At 42.4% G+C, this 19,847-nt stretch overlaps 1 protein-coding gene across 2 annotated transcripts in view; it reads right to left on the reverse strand.

The window, feature by feature from the left end:
* The window catches only part of LOC102076863 (collagen alpha-1(XII) chain), a 46,390-nt gene that overhangs the window by 14,721 nt on the left and 11,822 nt on the right, over window positions 1-19,847 (reverse strand). For both annotated transcript variants that reach the window (XM_025898981.1, XM_019346130.2), the window contains exons 9-11: window positions 14,803-14,873; window positions 14,153-14,311; window positions 13,774-13,893 (exon numbers count right to left, since the gene is read on the reverse strand). In XM_025898981.1, coding sequence (XP_025754766.1) covers window positions 13,774-13,893; window positions 14,153-14,311; window positions 14,803-14,873 — 350 coding nt within the window. The remainder of the gene's footprint in view (window positions 1-13,773; window positions 13,894-14,152; window positions 14,312-14,802; window positions 14,874-19,847) is intronic.

Below are 19,847 nucleotides of genomic sequence, written 5' to 3' on the forward strand. Positions count from 1 at the left end.
CCTCTCAACCTCATGCACTAACTCAGGCTCCTTCCCCACCAGAGAGGAGACATTCCATTGACCATTCGCTAGTTTCAGTAGTCACGAATCAGTCCGCTAGAACCTCTGCTCCTGACCACCACTGGACACACAATGCACACAACCCCTACAGCACCTCCTGCAGGTGGTGGGCCTACAGGTTGATGGGCATATGTCCCTTTTTCATGCTGTGCCTGGCCGGGCCCCATGGACTAAGGCCCGGCCACCAGACACTCACCCTCAGGTACCCTCCGTGGACCTGGTTTCAGGGTGGAGCTCCGGTAATCCTATCACAGACAGGGTGAACTGTTCCCTCCATCTTATACTCATAGGGGTCTTTTGAATCGCTCTTTGTCTGGTCCCTCACCCAGGACCAATTTGCCATGGGAGACCCTACCAGGAGGCACAAGCCCCCTGATAACACAGCCCCTGTGGTCCCTGGGATACACAAACCCTTCCATCACAATAAGGTCGCAATTCATGGAGGGACCTTTATTAAACTATGTGGGTGTATTTGAGTTGTAGGTATGGATTCCCATGGAAGATCATCATCTTGCAGTATATCAGCTTTTCCTTCCAGCTGTTCAATGCTCAGCTTCATCTCAGCTTCTGCTCCCAGTGTATTGTCGCTTAACTTAACTTGTACTACTTCTGTGTCTCTCCTTGGTTCACCTCTTCCAAATCATCCTGCTTATATCGTCACTGAGCCCCTTCACCTTCAACCAATACAACTGAGTAATAACATAAAAGACTTGTTGATTTATTACCATGTATGCTTAGTGTGTCTCGCCCCTCTTTCACGCTCCATGAATTTTCTGCCCTGCTGCATCTCATTAACTTTGTGTCTACTCTCTCCGGTATTTTGTCCATTGTCTTTCTCATACCTGTCTGAAGTTTCTTCCTCTTGTTACGAACTTGCTTGCTCATGTGTTTGTTTTGTGCAGGTGATGTATCTTTTTATGTTAATTCAGCTGTGCCAGGGCCCTGCTCTGATTGGTGCGTGGATACACCGCCCCGACGTGACTGGTTCCAACTGGAGGACCCGCCCTTTAAAAGGAGGCTGGAGTGCCGCGGCGGCAGAGGTCCTCGCGTTTCTCTTCATGACCCAGCAGTGTTGCTGTGGCAGCCCCTGGCTACAGTGCGGCCTGAAAGTTGTGGAAGTGGAGTGGGTAGGGGTGAGCTGCCATTTCTTTTGATCACCCGTTTTCTCCTGTTTTGTTAAGGAGGTCAGGCTCTGTCTTTATTTTTGACTTTGTTTTGGTAAGGTCAGGGGTGCGGGATTTGTGTAGATTTGTTTTTGTTTATTATTTTGGCCTTGGCTCACCCTGAAGTGTTGACACTCCCGTTTTGTTGTTCCTCTTTTTTCCACTTTGTAAATAAATCACATTATAATGAAAGGATTTGTTTCCTGTGGCTGCTTGGGTCTTGGGGGGGAAGCGAGTGCCTCACTCATGTTATTGCCTGGCCCTAGACGGGTCGTAACATGAATTGGGGGCTCGTCCTCTGCCTTGTTCTGTGGTTGTTTTTGTGTGTTTTGGTCTGTTTGGCAGTTTTCTTGGTGTGGGGGTAGTAGGTGTGTGGGATTATGGAGTTTTCCTTGGATGATTGTCAAAGGAAAATTGTGTATATGTGATCAGCTACATGAAATGTATTCTTTTATTGATCACTAAGCAATCCACATGTCTACGTGACTTTTCACCTAATAATTTTTGACATGAACTCTTCTGTGATAAACAACTTACAGCTTCCTCTTTTTGTTTTAGAACATACAGATTTAGAAAAGGGGAACCTCAGCTCTGAGTTCTTAGAATAACTCTGTGCTCTTTGTACACACACACACACACACAGACACACAGACTTGTATAAATAAAGCACGCAGACAGTGATGAGACGCAGGTCATGTGTCCATGACTGCCCGCGCGAGTGAAAGAATCTGAAGTGTTTGTGTTTTCTAACTCAGATGTCTCAGCTGAAGAATGGCAGGGTGATTTAAAGAAATCCCGTCATTTAAATTGGTCCTTCGAGCTTAGAGATGGAAACAACAAACACGTTTCTGTGACTCCAATAAGGTCTGATTGCTGTATCCTGACGTCGTGGGAAGCCAGCACCGAAGTCTGTCGACATCCCTCTCTAGGTAGAGGAAAAGTCCTGGAACGTCAAAATTTGGGTCCAGGCCGGTCCTGGTCCACGACGTTGGGATCCAGACGGCCTGAACAACCAGCAAAAGACGACTGAGGGTGAGAAAACACTGTTTGGTCTTAAACCGCCGGAAGGGTTTAGAAGAATGTGCAAAATAGGTTTGCTGTAGCCAGAATTACTTCGTGAAGTGCGCATCATAGGTTAGAAGTAACCGCAATTACTTCGTGAAACACGTGAAATAGGTTGAGTTCGCCGAAAGGAACTAAGTTTAGGCTGGGTTTAGAAGTAGCCGAAAATACTTCGTGACAAATTAGCGCGCGAAAGTCTATGTGTGTATGTATATATGTTTTGGAAGTAAGTTGATTTTACAGCACAATAAGCTGCTGAACTACTTCCATTGTTTTTATTGTTTTCTTTGTGTATCCTGCAAAAGCCCAAGTACTGGCGATAAAGGGGAAAGGTTGAGTTCCGTCTCATAAAACTGACACCGCCCTATGGATAGCACAGGGTAGAAGGGCGTGTCAGCAACCACCCCCGAGTCTAGTACCAGAGAAAGCTTTGCAGTTCTGTGATAATGGGGAATCAGCCCACAAAACTCACTGCTGACAAGCAGTGGCTAGAAAAGAAATGTCCAGGCGCTGGACAAATTAGTGCTTGTAGATGGAGAAATCCTAAGAAAACAAAATGTCCCACTTGGGAAGGAAAATGTAGCCCATCAGCATTAACACAACTGAAGGAAGCTCTTTTGAAAGAAATAGCAGAAACAAAAAACTTTTTAAAAAAAGGAAAACGCTCACAAGAATCACAATATTTCCAGGCCTGGAAAGAAGAAGCAGCTAGGCGAGACGAAAACAAAAAGAAAAAACAAGAGAAAAAAGATAAAAAGTCAGAAAAACAGAACTTAACCGCCAGTTTAGTAAAACCAGAAGACGAGACACTGTGCAGTGCTCGCAATATGCGTATTAATCCACCACCATATGCACCGCCACCACCCACTTCTGCAGCCACAGCTGCAGCACCACCCATTAAACACTCACCCATATCAGGAAGAACTAGGTCACACACACATCATCATCCTTATGCAAAAGCACAGACAATGCTAAACAAACTCTCACTCAAAAATAACCCACAAGAAGAGATAGGTCGTGATCCCACTGGGACCGACATCTGGGGAGACACAGTCGACCCGCCAGCCACTGGTATCTACCCAATGGTAGCAGTGGCTAACCCCAGATTTGGCCTAATAATAGGGCCAGAAGGACAAGAAGAGCAAGATGAGCACCCAAACATACATATTTTTCGTCCGTGGTCACAAAAAGACAGACAAAATGTCCTGAAAGACGTTCCTCCACTGAATGAAGGTTTTATACCATGGAGGGATTTTGTAGAACTGATCAGAAGGCAATGGTATTTAAATGGTCATGAAATGCTTCAAGTAGTGCAAGATTTATTAGGATTAAAAATAGGAACAGTTAGAGGAGATTATACCGGCTCAAACGCCGAGGGTGTAGCATACGCACCAGGAAGCACCGACCTAATCAATGCCCTAGCAAATTTATATGAGAGAATTAGAGTACGGTTGGCCCCAAGGGCTGACTACGGAAAAATAGGACAGGTGAAACAAAAAGAAGCCGAAACAGCTTCTGATTTTCTGGACCACCTGCGTCCAGTTTTTAGACAACACTCAGGATTAAATTATGAAGAAGGTCCAGAGACCCCATATCAACAACAACTAAAGAATGCCTTTTTAAATGGCCTCCTACCACCAGTGAAATCTCATGTAGAAAAACACTGGGTGACTATGAACACAGGATCACTGCCCGATGCACTGCAATATGCAGAACATGCTCTCCGTGTTATAAAAAAGAAAAATGAGAATGTAGGCACTTTCACAGTAGATCCAGAGACAGGATTTATTGCATTTTCGGGAGGACAGTTGCAAGGACATAGGAGAGGAAATAGAGGAAGAGGCAGAGGAGGTTACAAAGGCAGAGGAAACAACCGACCAGAACGTTTCGACAGGGAAAGAGACAACACCTGTTGGCGATGTGGAAAGGAAGGACACATTGCTAGAGACTGTAGATCAGGAAAAAATAGAGAAGGTAGAAATGAAGATTGACTAGACAGAGAGCAAAAGAGTGAGGAAAAACAGGATGATACAGAAGTGTTTAACGTGTATGAACTAGTTACACTGTTAGGAGAGAAACTCATACTAAAAATTCATGTAAATGGCCAACCCATGACTATGTTATGTGACACAGGTGCATGCAAAACCGTGCTAAATCAAAAACCTAAAAACCTGAAATTTTCAAAAGACACCCTGACAGTTAAGTCTGCATCAGGTCACACTAGTGTAAAATCTCTAACAGAAGGCCTACTGCTAGTGCATAAAGAAAGTGGCAGGAGCTGCAAAAATCAATGTATATATGATCCATCCTGTCCAGTCAACCTCCTAGGGAGAGACAGCATGGAGAAATTAAAAATTGGCGTAGTGCCAGGAGCACAAGGCATGCACGCAGAATTGATGTTAAACTATGAAGAGGTAGAAGAGGAGGGTCAGATTAATTATAGCTGTGAGGGAAAAGGAGTGCCCCACTACTATTGGACTCTAGACCTTCCACCATTAGAGCCTCTACAGAGATTGGCTGAAAAGTATTTGCCACCAGACTCCCGACCACTTGCTTTTAATGAGTATCACAACACCCTAAGATTTAAACAAGGCCCAGGCCCAGATCCTCCATATGACACACAAACTCACAGATTAGGCCCACAGAAGCTTACATTGCAACACCTCTATGTAACTAAAAGTGGCAATGCTGTGTGCTCAGTGATACAAACAGAAAAAGTACAGGAAATGAATAGAATGCCAAAACCACATGTGTCTGTAGCACGAAATGAAAACACACACTGGAGGGAGTTAGGTCACATTCTGACTCAAGTTGAAAGAGACAGATATGAACAAACCGAAGAAACACATGAAGGATGGCTTCAGGGCCGTAGAACAGGATGCATGAGGTACACATTAGGGTGGGTACTTACGACACAGCCAGCAACTCATCTATCTGACTGTGCAGATACTCACATGTCTGACACCATTAATGAATGACACCTACTCTCACTAGAGCTGTTCCCAGAATTAAAACAGTTGCCTGAAAAGCTTTGGTCAATGGGTCCGACTGATGTCGGACTAATCGAAGGTGCTGACCCTGTTGTGGTAAAAACAACCACTACGTACAGACCAGTTAAACCACAGTATCCCCTGACAACAGAAGCGAAAGCAGGGATCAAACCGGTAATTGCAGACATGGAGAGAGCAGGCATTCTAGTAAAAACAGACAAAGTAACTTGCAACACGCCTATTTTCCCAGTAAAAAAAGCAAGCACAGGAAAATACCGTTTAGTGCATGATCTCAGAGCAATAAACGAAGTAACGGAGCAAATCCCACCTGTAGTGGCAAACCCGCACACAATTTTGAATCAAGTGACACCAAAAGAACAGTTGTTTTCAGTCATAGACCTGTCAAATGCATTCTTTTCTGTGCCATTACATCCAGAGTCTCAACACCTTTTTGGATTCACATTTAATGGCCAAAACTACACGTACACGAGGCTCCCTCAAGGCTTCCAAAACAGCCCAACTTTGTACGCAGAGGCATTAAAGAAATCTATGTCACTGTGTACATTGCCTGCACCAGGGCAATTTCTCTTGTACGTGGACGACATTCTGATTACAGGTAACACACAGAGTGACTGTAAAGCCAACACTATGGCAGTATTACATCATCTAGCTGAGCAAGGACACAAGGTGTCACAACACAAACGCCAATTGTGAAGTCCCAAAGTTACGTACTTAGGACACACACTCACAGGAGAGGGAAAGAAAGTCAGTAGAAAACTAGCAGTACAGAACACTCCAAAACCACTCACAAAACAACAAATGATGAGTTTTCTAGGACTTTGCAACTTCTGCAGAACCTGGATCCCAGAATACGCAAAAACAGTCCAACCCCTGCAAGATATGATCTATGGCAGGAATTTAGGACTGAAAGACAAAATGCAATGGACTCCAGCAGCAGAAGAAGCATTCAGTAACTTGAAACTAGCATTACAGACAAACACAGTCTTGGCTTTGCCTGACTATGATAAGCCTTTCTACTTACATGTGGATGGAGGGGCAGGCTACATGAGAGCAGTGTTAACACAGGCATTTGGAGAAAAACAACGTCCGCTTGCATTTTACTCGAGCAAATTAGACTCTGTTGTGTCAGGCCTGCCTACGTGTGTGCAAGCCTGTGCAGTCGCAGCAGAGGCAGTAAAAAAGTCAGCTGACATTGTTTTAGGGCACACTTTGATCATTACAGTACCCCACGCAGTGACTTCAATTTTACTCCAAGCCAATTTGTCCTACCTCACACATGCGAGACAACTGTCGTATGTTGGAATCTTGTTGTCACAATCACACATTAGAATCGAGAAGTGTGGTCAGTTGAACCCGAGCACACTCTTGGCCTCACCCGAAGAAGGTCATCCACACTGCTGTATGACAAAATTAGATGAGGAGACAAAGCCACGAGCTGACATTTACTGTACACCACAAGCTGGTTTCACTGACGTTTTTGTAGACGGCTCAGCGTCTAAAAATAGCCTAGGACAAAACTGCGTCGGCTATGCAGTGACCACAGCAGACAGAGTAATAGAAGTGAAACCGCTAACATCCTCATTCTCTGCACAGAGTGCAGAACTCACAGCAGTCATACGTGCATGTGAATTGCACGCAGGCCAAGACATAAATATATATACTGACAGTCAGTATGTTTTTTCAGCAGTGCACCACTTTGCAAAAATTTGGCAGAACAGAGGAATGATTACATCTACTGGACACCCAGTACAACATGGAAATCTTCTGAAAACGCTATTAGAAGTAATAACATTGCCAAAACAGTTAGCATTGTGTAAATGTGCTGCACATCAGAAAGATGAATCAGAAATAACTAAAGGCAATAACTTTGCAGATCAAGCAGCTAAGTTAGCCGCACAACAAACTGTAGACATATTAATGTCTGCATCCTCTATGCAAATACCACTTGATGTACTTAAAGATGAACAAAAAGCCGCACCAACTACAGAACAGAAGAAATGGTTAAAGTGTGGAGCACAACTAGAAAATGATTTAATGACTTGTGAAGGTAAACCAATACTCCCCAAGTCCCTACACAGAACAGCAGCATTGGTGACCCATGGAGTGACCCATGTTTCAACGGGAGGGATGGTTCAAGTCATAAACACACACTTTTATACTCTAAATTTTGAAACATCAGCAAAGGAATTTGTGAGGACATGCATGATCTGTCAGAGACACAATTCACAAGGCAATCTGAGGACAAAAAGAGGACATTTCCCCACACCACCTCATCCATTTCATACCATTCACATGGACTTTATTGAATTAAGTGAAAGTCAAGGCTCAAAATACGCTCTAGTGATTATAGACGTATTCTCAAAATGGCCAGAGATTTATCCAGTGAAAAAAGCAGATGCAATCTCAGTTGCAAAATGTCTATGCAATCATTTCATTCCAACATATGGCATCCCTGCTCTGATAAGATCAGATAATGGAACACATTTTGTCAATGATGTGATTAGTAAAGTCTCTGAAGCACTAGGATTCAGCATAAGAAACCATTGTGCTTATCACCCACAAAGCGCAGGGTTAGTAGAGAGAACTAACGGCACCATAAAACAGAGACTCAGAAAATGCATGGAAGAAACAGGAAGACCATGGCCTGAATGCATAGGCCTAGTAAAAATGTGGATGAGATTAACACAAGGCTCCCAAAAACTTACACCATTTGAGGTTGTTCATGGGAGACCTTTTCCTCTACCAGTGACAAGTGAACCTTTAGACAAATCTGTCAGAGAAACAACTCTGGCAGAATGGATGGCAAAACTACTAGAAAATAAGGATATTGTTTTGAACAATAAACTGCCGTGCAACTCTTCTCCAGTCTCTTGCAGGTTGAAACCAGGTGATTGGGTCTTAATATGGGTGCTCCACAGGAAAAATTGGAGCTTGCCTCGCTGGCAGGGCCCATACCAAGTGTTATTGACAACACCCACCCTCCTGGATACATCAGAGCCACTGCAAAAAGGTTGAGGTCCCGGGAAGCCCCGACACCAAGGAGGAAGCACATTAGGAAAGCCTCACCTACGCTTGGTTGCTTCGGGGGTGAGGGGGGGCAGTGCTGATTGGGCCCCCGTTGGGTAAGCCCACACTCTAATCTCCATCCGATCAACTTTAGGGCGGCGAGGTGTAGGTGTGATGGACCTATGTGCAACCATGGGAAGGGGAACCCTCCTGGTCACCTTGACTACAAAGCTCACCCTCACAGGACCCCAGCTGATGCCAACAGCAGCTGAGCCACGAGGCAGACAGAGAAGATGGACGTACAACAACCTCCACCTAATGGACATGACACAAGACCACATCCACTCTTGGATGGAAAATGCCTGATACAGATACGTGTTTAACAGGACCACAGAGAAAGACTGTTACGTCTGCTCGCACATGCCGAGCATATTAACACACCCAACCATATATGGGAAACACCCTGGAACATGTGCACTAATTCTGATCTCCGACCTCACCTTCAGAATGAGTTTTGTAAAGTGCACAACAACAACATCAACATCCCCATCCAGGAAGAAGCGCTCAACTTTAACAGGTTTTAAAGAGACTGTTGATTGTCATTGGACTTTTCCTGGTTTTATTTTGCTTTTCTTTACTTATGTTATTCCTTGTTTAAAAGCTGTAATTTCATAGATGATAAGTTTATCACTCACAGCATACGCAGATGCATCACAAACCGAGGAAGATCATGAAGACTTCTTTTCCTATTTGTTTAATGAAGATGAAGTGTAACTAATGATGTAGTGACTGAAAATGTGAAAGACAAGTAGTTACTTACTGATGAATTGTACATTTCATTTTTTGATAAACAGGAGGGAATGTCAAAGGAAAATTGTGTATATGTGATCAGCTACATGAAATGTATTCTTTTATTGATCACTAAGCAATCCACATGTCTACGTGACTTTTCACCTAATAACTTTTGACATGAACTCTTCTGTGATAAACAACTTACAGCTTCCTCTTTTTGTTTTAGAACATACAGATTTAGAAAAGGGGAACCTCAGCTCTGAGTTCTTAGAATAACTCTGTGCTCTTTGTACACACACACACACACACACAGAGACTTGTATAAATAAAGCACGCAGACAGTGATGAGACGCAGGTCGTGTGTCCATGACTGCCCGCGCGAGTGAAAGAATCTGCAGTGTTTGTGTTTTCTAACTCAGATGTCTCAGCTGAAGAACAGCAGGGTGATTTAAAGAAATCCCCTGTCAATGATTTTGTTACTTCGCCTTCATGGGATAAAATAGCGAAGTGCAGGAAGGCTGATTTGCTCATTATTGCTAGTTTTTATGATGTTCAGGTGTCCTATAGTGCCCGTAAAGCGGAGGTTAAGGACGCTTTGTGTGCAGGGCTGGTGGAGAGAGGCGTCCTTTCTGCCCCGAAGGCAGCTGTAGAGCAGCCTGGCGGCGCGGGTGTGAAGGTGGCTCCGGTGACTGAGCCGGAGGCGGATGCCAAAGGGCCTGTTAACGTGCTCCCGGCTGAGGTGGAGTCTGATGCAGCCGAGGTGGAGTCTGGTGCGGCTGAGGTGGAGTCTGAAGCAGCTGAGTCTGGTACAGCCGGGGAACCCCTGGCGGGGTGGTCTACGGAGGATCTCCATTTGACCCTCCGTATAAGGGAGGTGGAAACCCGTGCTAAAGAGCTTGAGGTGCAAGCAATGCACCTCCGTGTCAGAGCTTTGGAGCTGGAGCGAAAGCCCTCCACCTCTGTCTCCACATCTGCCTCTAGTCATCCTAGTACATCCACCGCTGTCTCAACTGGTTTTGACATCACTAAGCACGTTAAACTGGTCCCCCCATTTCATGAGGCCGAAGTGGACTCCTATTTTAATGCTTTTGAGCGTATAGCGGCCACATTAAGTTGGGCGAAGGAGTTTTAGCCACTGTTATTGCAATGCAAACTGGTCGGCAAAGCCCAGGAGGTGTGTACCAGTTTATCAATTGAAGATAGCCTTGATTATGACATCATGAAGAAGACTGTGTTGCAGGCATATGAGCTTGTCCCAGAAGCCTACCGTCAGAAATTTAGGAAGTGTGAAAAAACTGCCAATCAGACGTTTGTGGAGTTTGTTTGAACGATGGTTGCAGGCCAGTAAAGTGAAGGATCTTGAGGGACTGAAAGAGCTTATTTTGTTAGAGGAATTTAAAAAATGTTTGCCGGACCAAGTAGTCATTTATCTAAATGAGCAAAAGGTGACGTCACTTGCTAAAGCGGCAGTGATGGCTGATGAGTTTACTCTCACTCACAAAACTATATTTTCAGCCGCTGTTGCACAAAATATCAGGGTGGGACAGGAGAGGAAAATAAAGTCACCAAAGGTAGGACGGAAGGAAAGACAGGAGGATGGTAAATGGTAAATGGCCTGTATTTATATAGCGCTTTACTTACTTTACTAGTCCCTAGTCTTATTAAAGTTGTGCCTTCGCCTGAAATGCGTTCCACTCGTGATTTGCACAATGCGGATGCCGAAATAGAGCCACGTTTTAAACCATTTATCACCAAAGGCTTTGTTTCTGTGACGGGAGAAGAGAGGGATAAGGTGCCTGTTACTATTCTTCGGGACACAGGTGCGCATCAGTCATTTATGTTGGACAGTGTACTGCCATTGTCAGATAAAACTACTTGTGATTCAGATGTTTTAGTCTGGGGAATTAAGATGAGCGTTCTTCGGGTGCCGCTACACAAGGTGCATTTGGATTCGCCCGTAATAACGGGGCATGTTAAAGTTGCCGTGAGTTCCCAGTTGCCTATTAAAGGGGTTTCATTTATTCTGGGAAATGACTTGGCTGGTGGGACAGTTTTTCCACCGCCTGAAGTGGTGGAAACACCTGTTGCTTCTGTTACTGATGCTGCCACCCCTATGTCAAGTGTGTTTCCTGTTTGTGCTATTACTCGTGTGCAATCGCGCAAATTTGACGATGTTATGGATGTCGCTGACACATTTATGGTGACGCTAGATGAAAGAAAGTCTCCTAGCTGTGAGAGTGGCAGGATAGAAAGCGGCAGTGATGTGACAAAACTGATGCCAGGGCTGGGTGAAAAGTTAAATAGGGATGCATTGATAACCGCTCAGCAGAATGACTTGTCACTCACTCCCTGTTTTGTATCCGCAGCCGCGAATGCAGAAGGTAAATCCCCCACTTCTTTTTTTGTACAAGATGGAGTTCTTATGAGGAGGTGGTCCCCTGTCCAGAGTGGTTTGCGTGGTGCTACGCAAGTGGTGGTGCCGAAGCCACATCGAGGGCAGGTGCTTAGCTTAGCGCATGATGCCAGCATGGCTGGACATCTCGGGGTGAACAAAACTTATCATCGGGTGTTGTGCAACTTCTTTTGGCCGGGGCTGAAAGCCGATGTGGTGGCATATTGCCGTTCCTGTACCACATGTCAGATGGCGGGGAAACCTAACAGACCAATCCCATCTGCTCCGCTACATCCTATTCCAGTAATAGGTGAGCCGTTTGAAAAAGTAATATTGGATTGTGTGGGCCCCCTGCCAAAAACTAAATCCGGACACCAATACATACTTACAATAATGTGTTCAGCAACAAGGTTCCCGGAGGCAACTCCACTACGCACGCTGAAAGCAAAACTGGTAATAAAAGCACTAATTAAGTTTTTCTCTACTTTCGGGCTCCCAAAGGTTATTCAAACAGACCAAGGAACAAATTTTACTTCAAAAGTGTTTGCGCAGGTTGTGGAGGAGTTGCAGATAAAACATGTAAAATCCAGTCCATACCACCCGGAAAGTCAGGGTGCTCTGGAGAGATTCCATCAAACCCTCAAAGCTATGCTGCGCAAGTTCTGCGCGGAGTCTGGTAGAGAATGGGATAAGGGTCTGCCGTTATTGTTGTTTGCCGTCAGGGAGGCCACTCAGGAATCCTTGGGATTCAGTCCTACGGATCTGGTGTTTGGACATGTGGTCCGCGGTCCCTCGCCTCGCTTACTCTAAACCTGGCCAAATGTGAATTTGGCAGAGCCGCCATCACATACCTGGGAAAACAGGTGGGTCAGGGACAGGTACAGCCGGTGACTGCGAAAATACAGGCGATTGTCGAGTTTCCAGTCCCACAAACGAGAAGGGCACTGCACCGATTTCTAGGAATGTGTGGTTATTACAGAGGTTTCTGTAAGAACTTTGCCACTGTTGTCGTTCCTCTCACCGATTTGATCAGCCCGGTGAAGCCTTTTGTGTGGACACCTGTTTTTCAGACTGCTTTCGAGTCTGCGAAAGCATTGCTGTGCAGTTCCCCTGTTCTTACAGCACCTAATTTCACGTGCCCTTTAAAGCTTGAGGTTGACGCTAGTGCTTCTGGCGCCGGAGCTGTCCTTATGCAGGAAGACCATCACGGCGTGGATCGCCCAATTTGTTATTTTTCCAAAAAGTTCAACAAACATCAGATGAACTACAGCACTATTGAAAAGGAAACCCTTGCCTTGTTGTTAGCCCTGCAGCATTTCGAGGTGTATATTGGATCCAGCTCTATCCCCGTTCAAGTATTCACTGACCATAACCCATTGGTGTTTCTCTCCCAGATGCAAAACTCAAATCAGAGACTTATGAGTTGGTCCCTTCTTTTACAAGATTTTAACCTGCAAATCAAACATAAGAAAGGGACGGAAAATGTCATCGCTGACGCCCTGTCGAGAGCAATCTCTTAGTTTGGGAATTAAACAATAGGAGGGTTGTTTAATTCTTATGGAGAAATAAATTATCAGCATTTGTTAAATAATAATTCTCCATAAATAAAATAAAACAATGTTGTTGTTGTTGTGCATAACAAAAAGCTCACAATTGTGCAGTCAAAATGTAAACTAAAAAGACAGACAGATTTCACAGCTGCTCTGTTTCCAAGTTCTACTGCGTGACTGACAGCCTTGAGTTTGAAATCCGCTTTGTAACCATGTCTCTTACAGGTGCCATTTGTGGTCCTTATACGCACACAATACCGTAATATTACGTTGAAGCAGAGTATGTATTACTCTGCGAGGCTCCTGACTACGGTAGCCGTAATGCTCCAACAATCCATCAACGTCATTTTAATGACAGTAACGCTGCAGCACTAAAATAGTAATCTCTAAATGTTTTCTTTTTACCGACCAGCTCCTCTTTGATAGCTGCCGTGTCCATCTTGTCGTTGTCTGCAGGTGAAGTGATGGGGGAGGGGGAGTTGTGTTCAGTGAAGTAGAGAGGCGAGGCAGAGTAACGCAGCGTAGAGACAAAAGTGGACGAAAGAGAGGCAAACTTGCGGCTCCACAAGTATAATTATAACGTAACATAGACTATATCGATATAAACGATATTGTCACATCTCATATCTCGTATAAAAATATATCGATATATTTAAAAACTCGATATATCGCCCAGTCCTAACTGGCACCCATATCAGTGATAGCTAGGCCAAAGTATGTAAAAAAAAAAAAATCACCTGTCATGGTGTTTCCTCCTTTATATGGCAGGTTGGCAACAGCATTCAGCAGGGATTCTTTGGTGTGGTGGGCGTTCAGGTGCCATTCAGTCTTTGGGTCACCACTGTACTGAGCCAGACCTGCAGAAAATACAACACTAAGGATACAGCAACTCTGATTTGGTGTAAAATAGCTTATTTCAGACAGAGCTTAGGGTTAGATTAGGGTAGATTTAATTGTGACTCATGCAAAGCCACTCTAGTAAATTCAAAAAATAAAAATTAATTTCTTGAGGTTACAAGAGGTTAAGGTTAGGCAAATACTGAGAGACAGCTGTCTGGAGGAAAACATCCCTCCATGTGAATCTTGTTGTTATAGTAACAACAGTGAAAGCTTTACCGATCTGGACTCTGTCAGAGCCAATGTCAAACACGCTGACCATGCGAGCGATGAAGTTGCGCATGGTTTTAAAGTTCTGGCGCCCAATGCTCCAGGAGCCGTCGACTAGCAGCACGATGTCGGCCTTTGCTGTGGTCTTACACTGAGTGGCTGCGGAGACTGTGGTGTTGGGAGGAGAGGAGGTTAGTGAGACACCTTATCAATAGGAAATTTCTACTTTTGCATGACTAAAGACACATTTGGTCAATAGATCCAGAGCTAATGTAGCTCTAAAAGGAGCTAATGAAGATATATGCTTATAGCGATGCCATTAAAGCTCAGTGCTGCAGCATATGAGGGGTCATTTGTGCAGTTTATATATGTTCATGTCAACACTTGATCACATATAACTCTGCTCCACATAACACTCACACTGAGATAGTAAGGAGGTGAGAAAATGTGAGGCAAGCATCTCTATATAATTTCAGCCAATCGTAATCATCTGTGCGAGTTTTAGTCCCAAAGCGACAGCGACTTCAATTCCGTGTGACAACATATAAATCAAAGTCTTGGCACTAATCTGATCTCTGATTTCAATGTCAGAGATCAGAGACCGTCTGCTCTGCAGGCCTTCTAACGAGTGCGGCGAGAAGTTTGTTGGCGGCTTTTACCGGAAGGATCTAGAGGAGGAGATTTGGGTTCATCCGTGAGGGTCGGCTTTTCATCTCCTGCACACTTTAAACTGAAAAAAAAAAGCTCTATTATATTTTTGCATTGTAAAAAAAACAAACAAAAAAACCCCCACACACAAAATAACATCAAGTTGGATCATAAAATCTATAAAACTAACCTAAGTGGTAAATCATTTACCAATATTTACTTTTTTAACTCCAAACCAAGATGTAACTTTACCCCTCGAATTAAAAGATTCCCTTTGAAGGAGTTTTCTCTGAAAACAATGTGTTTGTGTTCAGTGTTACTCAGACAAAATAAAATTGTAGGTTTAGTAGATACACTGTAAAACATTACATTAGCTTAAAATGCTAATAGCCAGATTTGGGAGGATTTACCTGTTGTTTTACAGCATGCCTGCTGTAATCAGAATATAATCGGCAATCATTGTACCAATGTAGACTACAAAAGTTTCTTTTTGGAAAAGCTTTATGGTTTTTATTATTATACATCAACCTTGTATCCTGTATTCAGCTAGCTAAGTTGCTACCTAAACATTAGCACTGTTTATGTGTTTAACACATATACACAAAGTCTAAGCACAGAAAAACAACTTCCCCACATCAAAATGAATGATTTTAGTGTAAAAATTTACATTTCTATTCTGTCTTTGTGCAATCATAAAGTAATACGGAAGAATACTGTAAAAAAGGTTAGTAGTCTACTTTCATGTACTGTATCCAGTTTGCTATAGCCTTCCCGTAGGAACCCATAACCTGTATTTTCATAGCAAGTTGTTAGAGTCACTATCTAACATGTATCCCTTATCTTTAACCACATTAATTTTTTTGTGTTTTTTACCACAGCAGATCATCTGCCTCCATCTCACCCTATCCCTTACATCTTCTGTCACACCAACCCTCTGCATGTCCTCCATGAAACTTGTCTGTGGACTTCCTCTTTTCATCCATTCATCTCTACCATACAAGGAAATATTTATAAGTTAACAGAAATGCTGCTGTCTTCTCTGGGCCGAAGCTCATTTAAAATGGACTAAGACAAAGTGTCATAATTTGGCTGTGCAGCAGGCAGGAAAGGACCCTAACACAGACTCACATAGGTGAAAGTAAACTAAAAAAAAACACAGCTTTATTTATATGAATATAACACACAGGGAAGCACGTGGAGAAACACACAACCATAAGGGAGATCACGACACAGAACCGAGGGCGACGCTGACATAAATACACAGGAGGATAACAAGGGAAGTGAGAACACACGGGGAACACAGCTGACACAAATTAACATGACACCACAGGGGAAGCACAACTAGACACACCAAACACAGAACCACGAGACCGTCACAGTAAAACAGGAAACTGAGGGAAACTGTTATGTGGTCAGATGAATCAGAATTGATTTTTTTTTTTTAAACATGGACACCGTATTCCCCAGACTAAAGAGGAAAGGGAACGCATGTTATCGGCACTCAGTTAAAAAATTTGCATTTCTGACAGGATGAGGAGGGTTTAATGCCCTTAGAATTGGCACCTTGCACATCTGGAAAGGCACCATCAATGCTGAAAGGTATTTACAAGTTTTAGAACAACATATGCTCCCATCTAGATGTCTTTTTAAGGGAAGGCCTTCATATTTCAGCAAGACAATGCTAAACTGCATACAGCATCTATTCCAACAGCACAGCTTCATAGTAGAAGAGTCCAGTGCTGAACTGGTCTGCAGTCCACCAGCTGAGAACATTTGGAGCATCGTGAAACCAACAATATGACAAAGAAGAGTCAGGACTGCTGAGCAGCTAGAATCCTCTATCAGACAAGAATGGGACAACATTCCTCTCCCAAACATTCAACGGTGGCTTTCCTCAGTTACCAGATATTTAACTGCAACTTTCCCTGATACTGCTGGGTCAAACTACTTTTCTGGACCAAATCCTGTCACGACACTGGGTCTGTGACCCAGTGTTATGTATCTGTTTAATTTGTATTCCTTGATTATTGATATTCATGGTTTTGAGTTATCTTGATGGTTTTCTGTTTAAATGTTAAATTTGTTGTGTTTTTTAGCTTTTAGTTTCGGTCACTCTGGCCTCCCTGTGTTCCATGATTCATGTCTTGTCTCCATGTTCCCTCTGTCCACCCGGTCAGTCATGTCTCTCTGTTTCACTGTCAAGTCTGCGTCTCTGTGTTACACTTCCTGTTTTACTTTGTCGGTCCCTCAGTGTACAGTGGCTTGCAAAAGTATTCGGCCCCCTTGAACTTTTCCACATTTTGTCACATTACAGCCACAAACATGAATCAATTTTATTGGAATTCCACGTGAAAGACCAATACAAAGTGGTGTACACTTGAGAAGTGGAACGAAAATCATACATGATTCCAAACATTTTTTACAAATAAATAACTGAAAAGTGGTTTCATATTAGTCACGTATGTATTCCCCCATACTTCAACACAACAACTCAGATAGGGTAAAAACAATGAGAAATATATTATTCTCATTGTCTTGTAATCTAATATATATCTTAGATTACCCATGATATAAATACTTTTAGCCAACTTTTTTTTAACATGTTCAATATGAGATTTCCATGTTAACTTGTCATCCACTATTACACCCAGAAAACGCAATTCTGTCACTCTTTCAATTGATACTCCCTCTATAGATAATACTATCTCTTCCTCCTTTACACGGTTTCCGAATATCATAAACTTTGTTTTTTCCAAATTCAGCGATAACTTATTTACATCAAACCATTTTTGAATTTTTTTCATTTCAATAACCATAATTTTAGCCACTTCTTTCAAGTTTTCTCCGGAACAATAAAAATTTGTATCGTCTGCAAACAAAACAAAATTTAACATTTTTGACACATCACAAATGTCGTTTATATATAAATTAAAAAGTTTTGGTCCTAAAACAGAACCTTGAGGGACCCCACATTCTATTTTCATTCTATCAGATGAATTGCCTAAACACTGCACATACTGAAACCTATTATCTAAATAACTGCTTAACCAGTTCAATACTATTCCTCTCACACCATAAGTACGCATGAGGGGGCGTCATAATACCCTGATGTTATAAAAGCAATCTGAAGTGTATTTTTGGGTGGGGATTTACAACTGATGGTTTCCAGTGTACGTCTCCCCACGCTGCGTGTATTCATTAAAAATCAATTGTTCGATTGACCTCTTCTGGACCATGATTGTTTTACTCTCGTCCTCAATTTCGGACCCGTAACAGTACTTAACTTAGAAATCAAAATGGAGTGTTGCAGAGTGTCAAAAGCTTTTTTTAAATCAATGAATACCCCTATAGTATATTTATTATTATGTGTTGCTAATGAAATGTCTTATGTCTTCAATAGTATTCATTAATGCTATTGCTGTTGATCTGTTCCGTCGAAATCCGTACTGACTTTCACTTAACAATTGATGTTTTTCAATGAAACTATCAAATCTTTGTGCAAAGAGTTTTTCAAGCACTTTAGAAAACTGTGATAGCAATGATACTGGTCTATAATTATTAAAACTATGTCTGTCTCCTGATTTGTAAAGAGGGATAACTTTTGCCACTTTCATTCGGTCAGGAAATACACCCGTATAAAATGAGAGATTAAAAATATAACAGAGAGGCTTGATTATACAATCCAAGGTCTTTTTTACGATGACCATGTCTAACCCATTACAGTCAGTGGATGTCTTGTTTTTAGAATTTGCTACAATAGCTATGATTTCTTTTTCAGTGATTTCCCCTAAAAACATAGACTGTACCACTCTGCTATCTCCTTTCCATTTGTCATTCCATTCTGAATCATCCTGTTTTCTAATTAAGTTTGCCAGGTTAGGCCCAATATTTATAAAAAAAGAATTAAATTCATTTACCACTTCATTCATATCACTTACGACCTTATTTGTCTTATTAAAGTAAGTAGGTAAATTTAAAGATGTATATTTATTACCCAGTACATTTTTTAAGATATTCCAAGTACCCTTAACATTATTTTTGTTTTTGTAAAATAATTTATTATAATACTCTTTCTTAGCCTTTCTGATAATTAATACTAACTTATTTTTATAAACTTTATATTTCATTTCAGCAGGCTTTGTTCTAAGTTTTATATAATCTCTATACAGTTTATTTTTCTTTTTACATGCATTTTTTAGTCCTTTTGTTATCCATGGTTTACCAGTAGTTTTCTTTTTCTTTTGCTTATATACTACCAGTGGACAGTGATTTTCATACAAAACCAAATAAATGTTTAAGAATGCCTCGTATGCAGCATTGACGTCATTTACATAAACCTCATTCCAATCTTCTTTCATAAGATCTTGCCTGAACTTATTTATTGCATCATCATTTCTAATTCTTACATACAGTGGCTTGCAAAAGTATTCGGCCCCCTTGAACTTTCCCACATTTTGTCACATTACAGCCACAAACATAAATCGATTTTATTGGAATTCCACGTGAAAGACCAATACAAAGTGGTGTACATGTGAGAAGTGGAACGAAAATCATACATGATTCCAAACATTTTTTACAAATAAATAACTGCAAAGTGGGGTGTGTGTAATTATTCAGCCCCCTGAGTCAATACTTTGTAGAACCACATTTTGCTGCAATTACAGCTGCCAGTCTTTTAGGGTATGTCTCTACCAGCTTTGCACATCTAGAGACTGAAATCCTTGCCCATTCTTCTTTGCAAAACAGCTCCAGCTCAGTCAGATTAGATGGACAGCGTTTGTGAACAGCAGTTTTCAGATCTTGCCACAGATTCTCGATTGGATTTAGATCTGGACTTTGACTGGGCCATTCTAACACATGGATATGTTTTGTTTTAAACCATTCCATTGTTGCCCTGGCTTTATGTTTAGGGTCGTTGTCCTGCTGGAAGGTGAACCTCCGCCCCAGTCTCAAGTCTTTTGCAGACTCCAAGAGGTTTTCTTCCTGTATTTGGCTCCATCCATCTTCCCATCAACTCTGACCAGCTTCCGTGTCCCTGCTGAAGAGAAGCACCCCC

This window comes from Oreochromis niloticus, linkage group LG15 (genome assembly GCF_001858045.2).
Source record: "Oreochromis niloticus isolate F11D_XX linkage group LG15, O_niloticus_UMD_NMBU, whole genome shotgun sequence".
NCBI lineage: Eukaryota > Metazoa > Chordata > Actinopteri > Cichliformes > Cichlidae > Oreochromis > Oreochromis niloticus.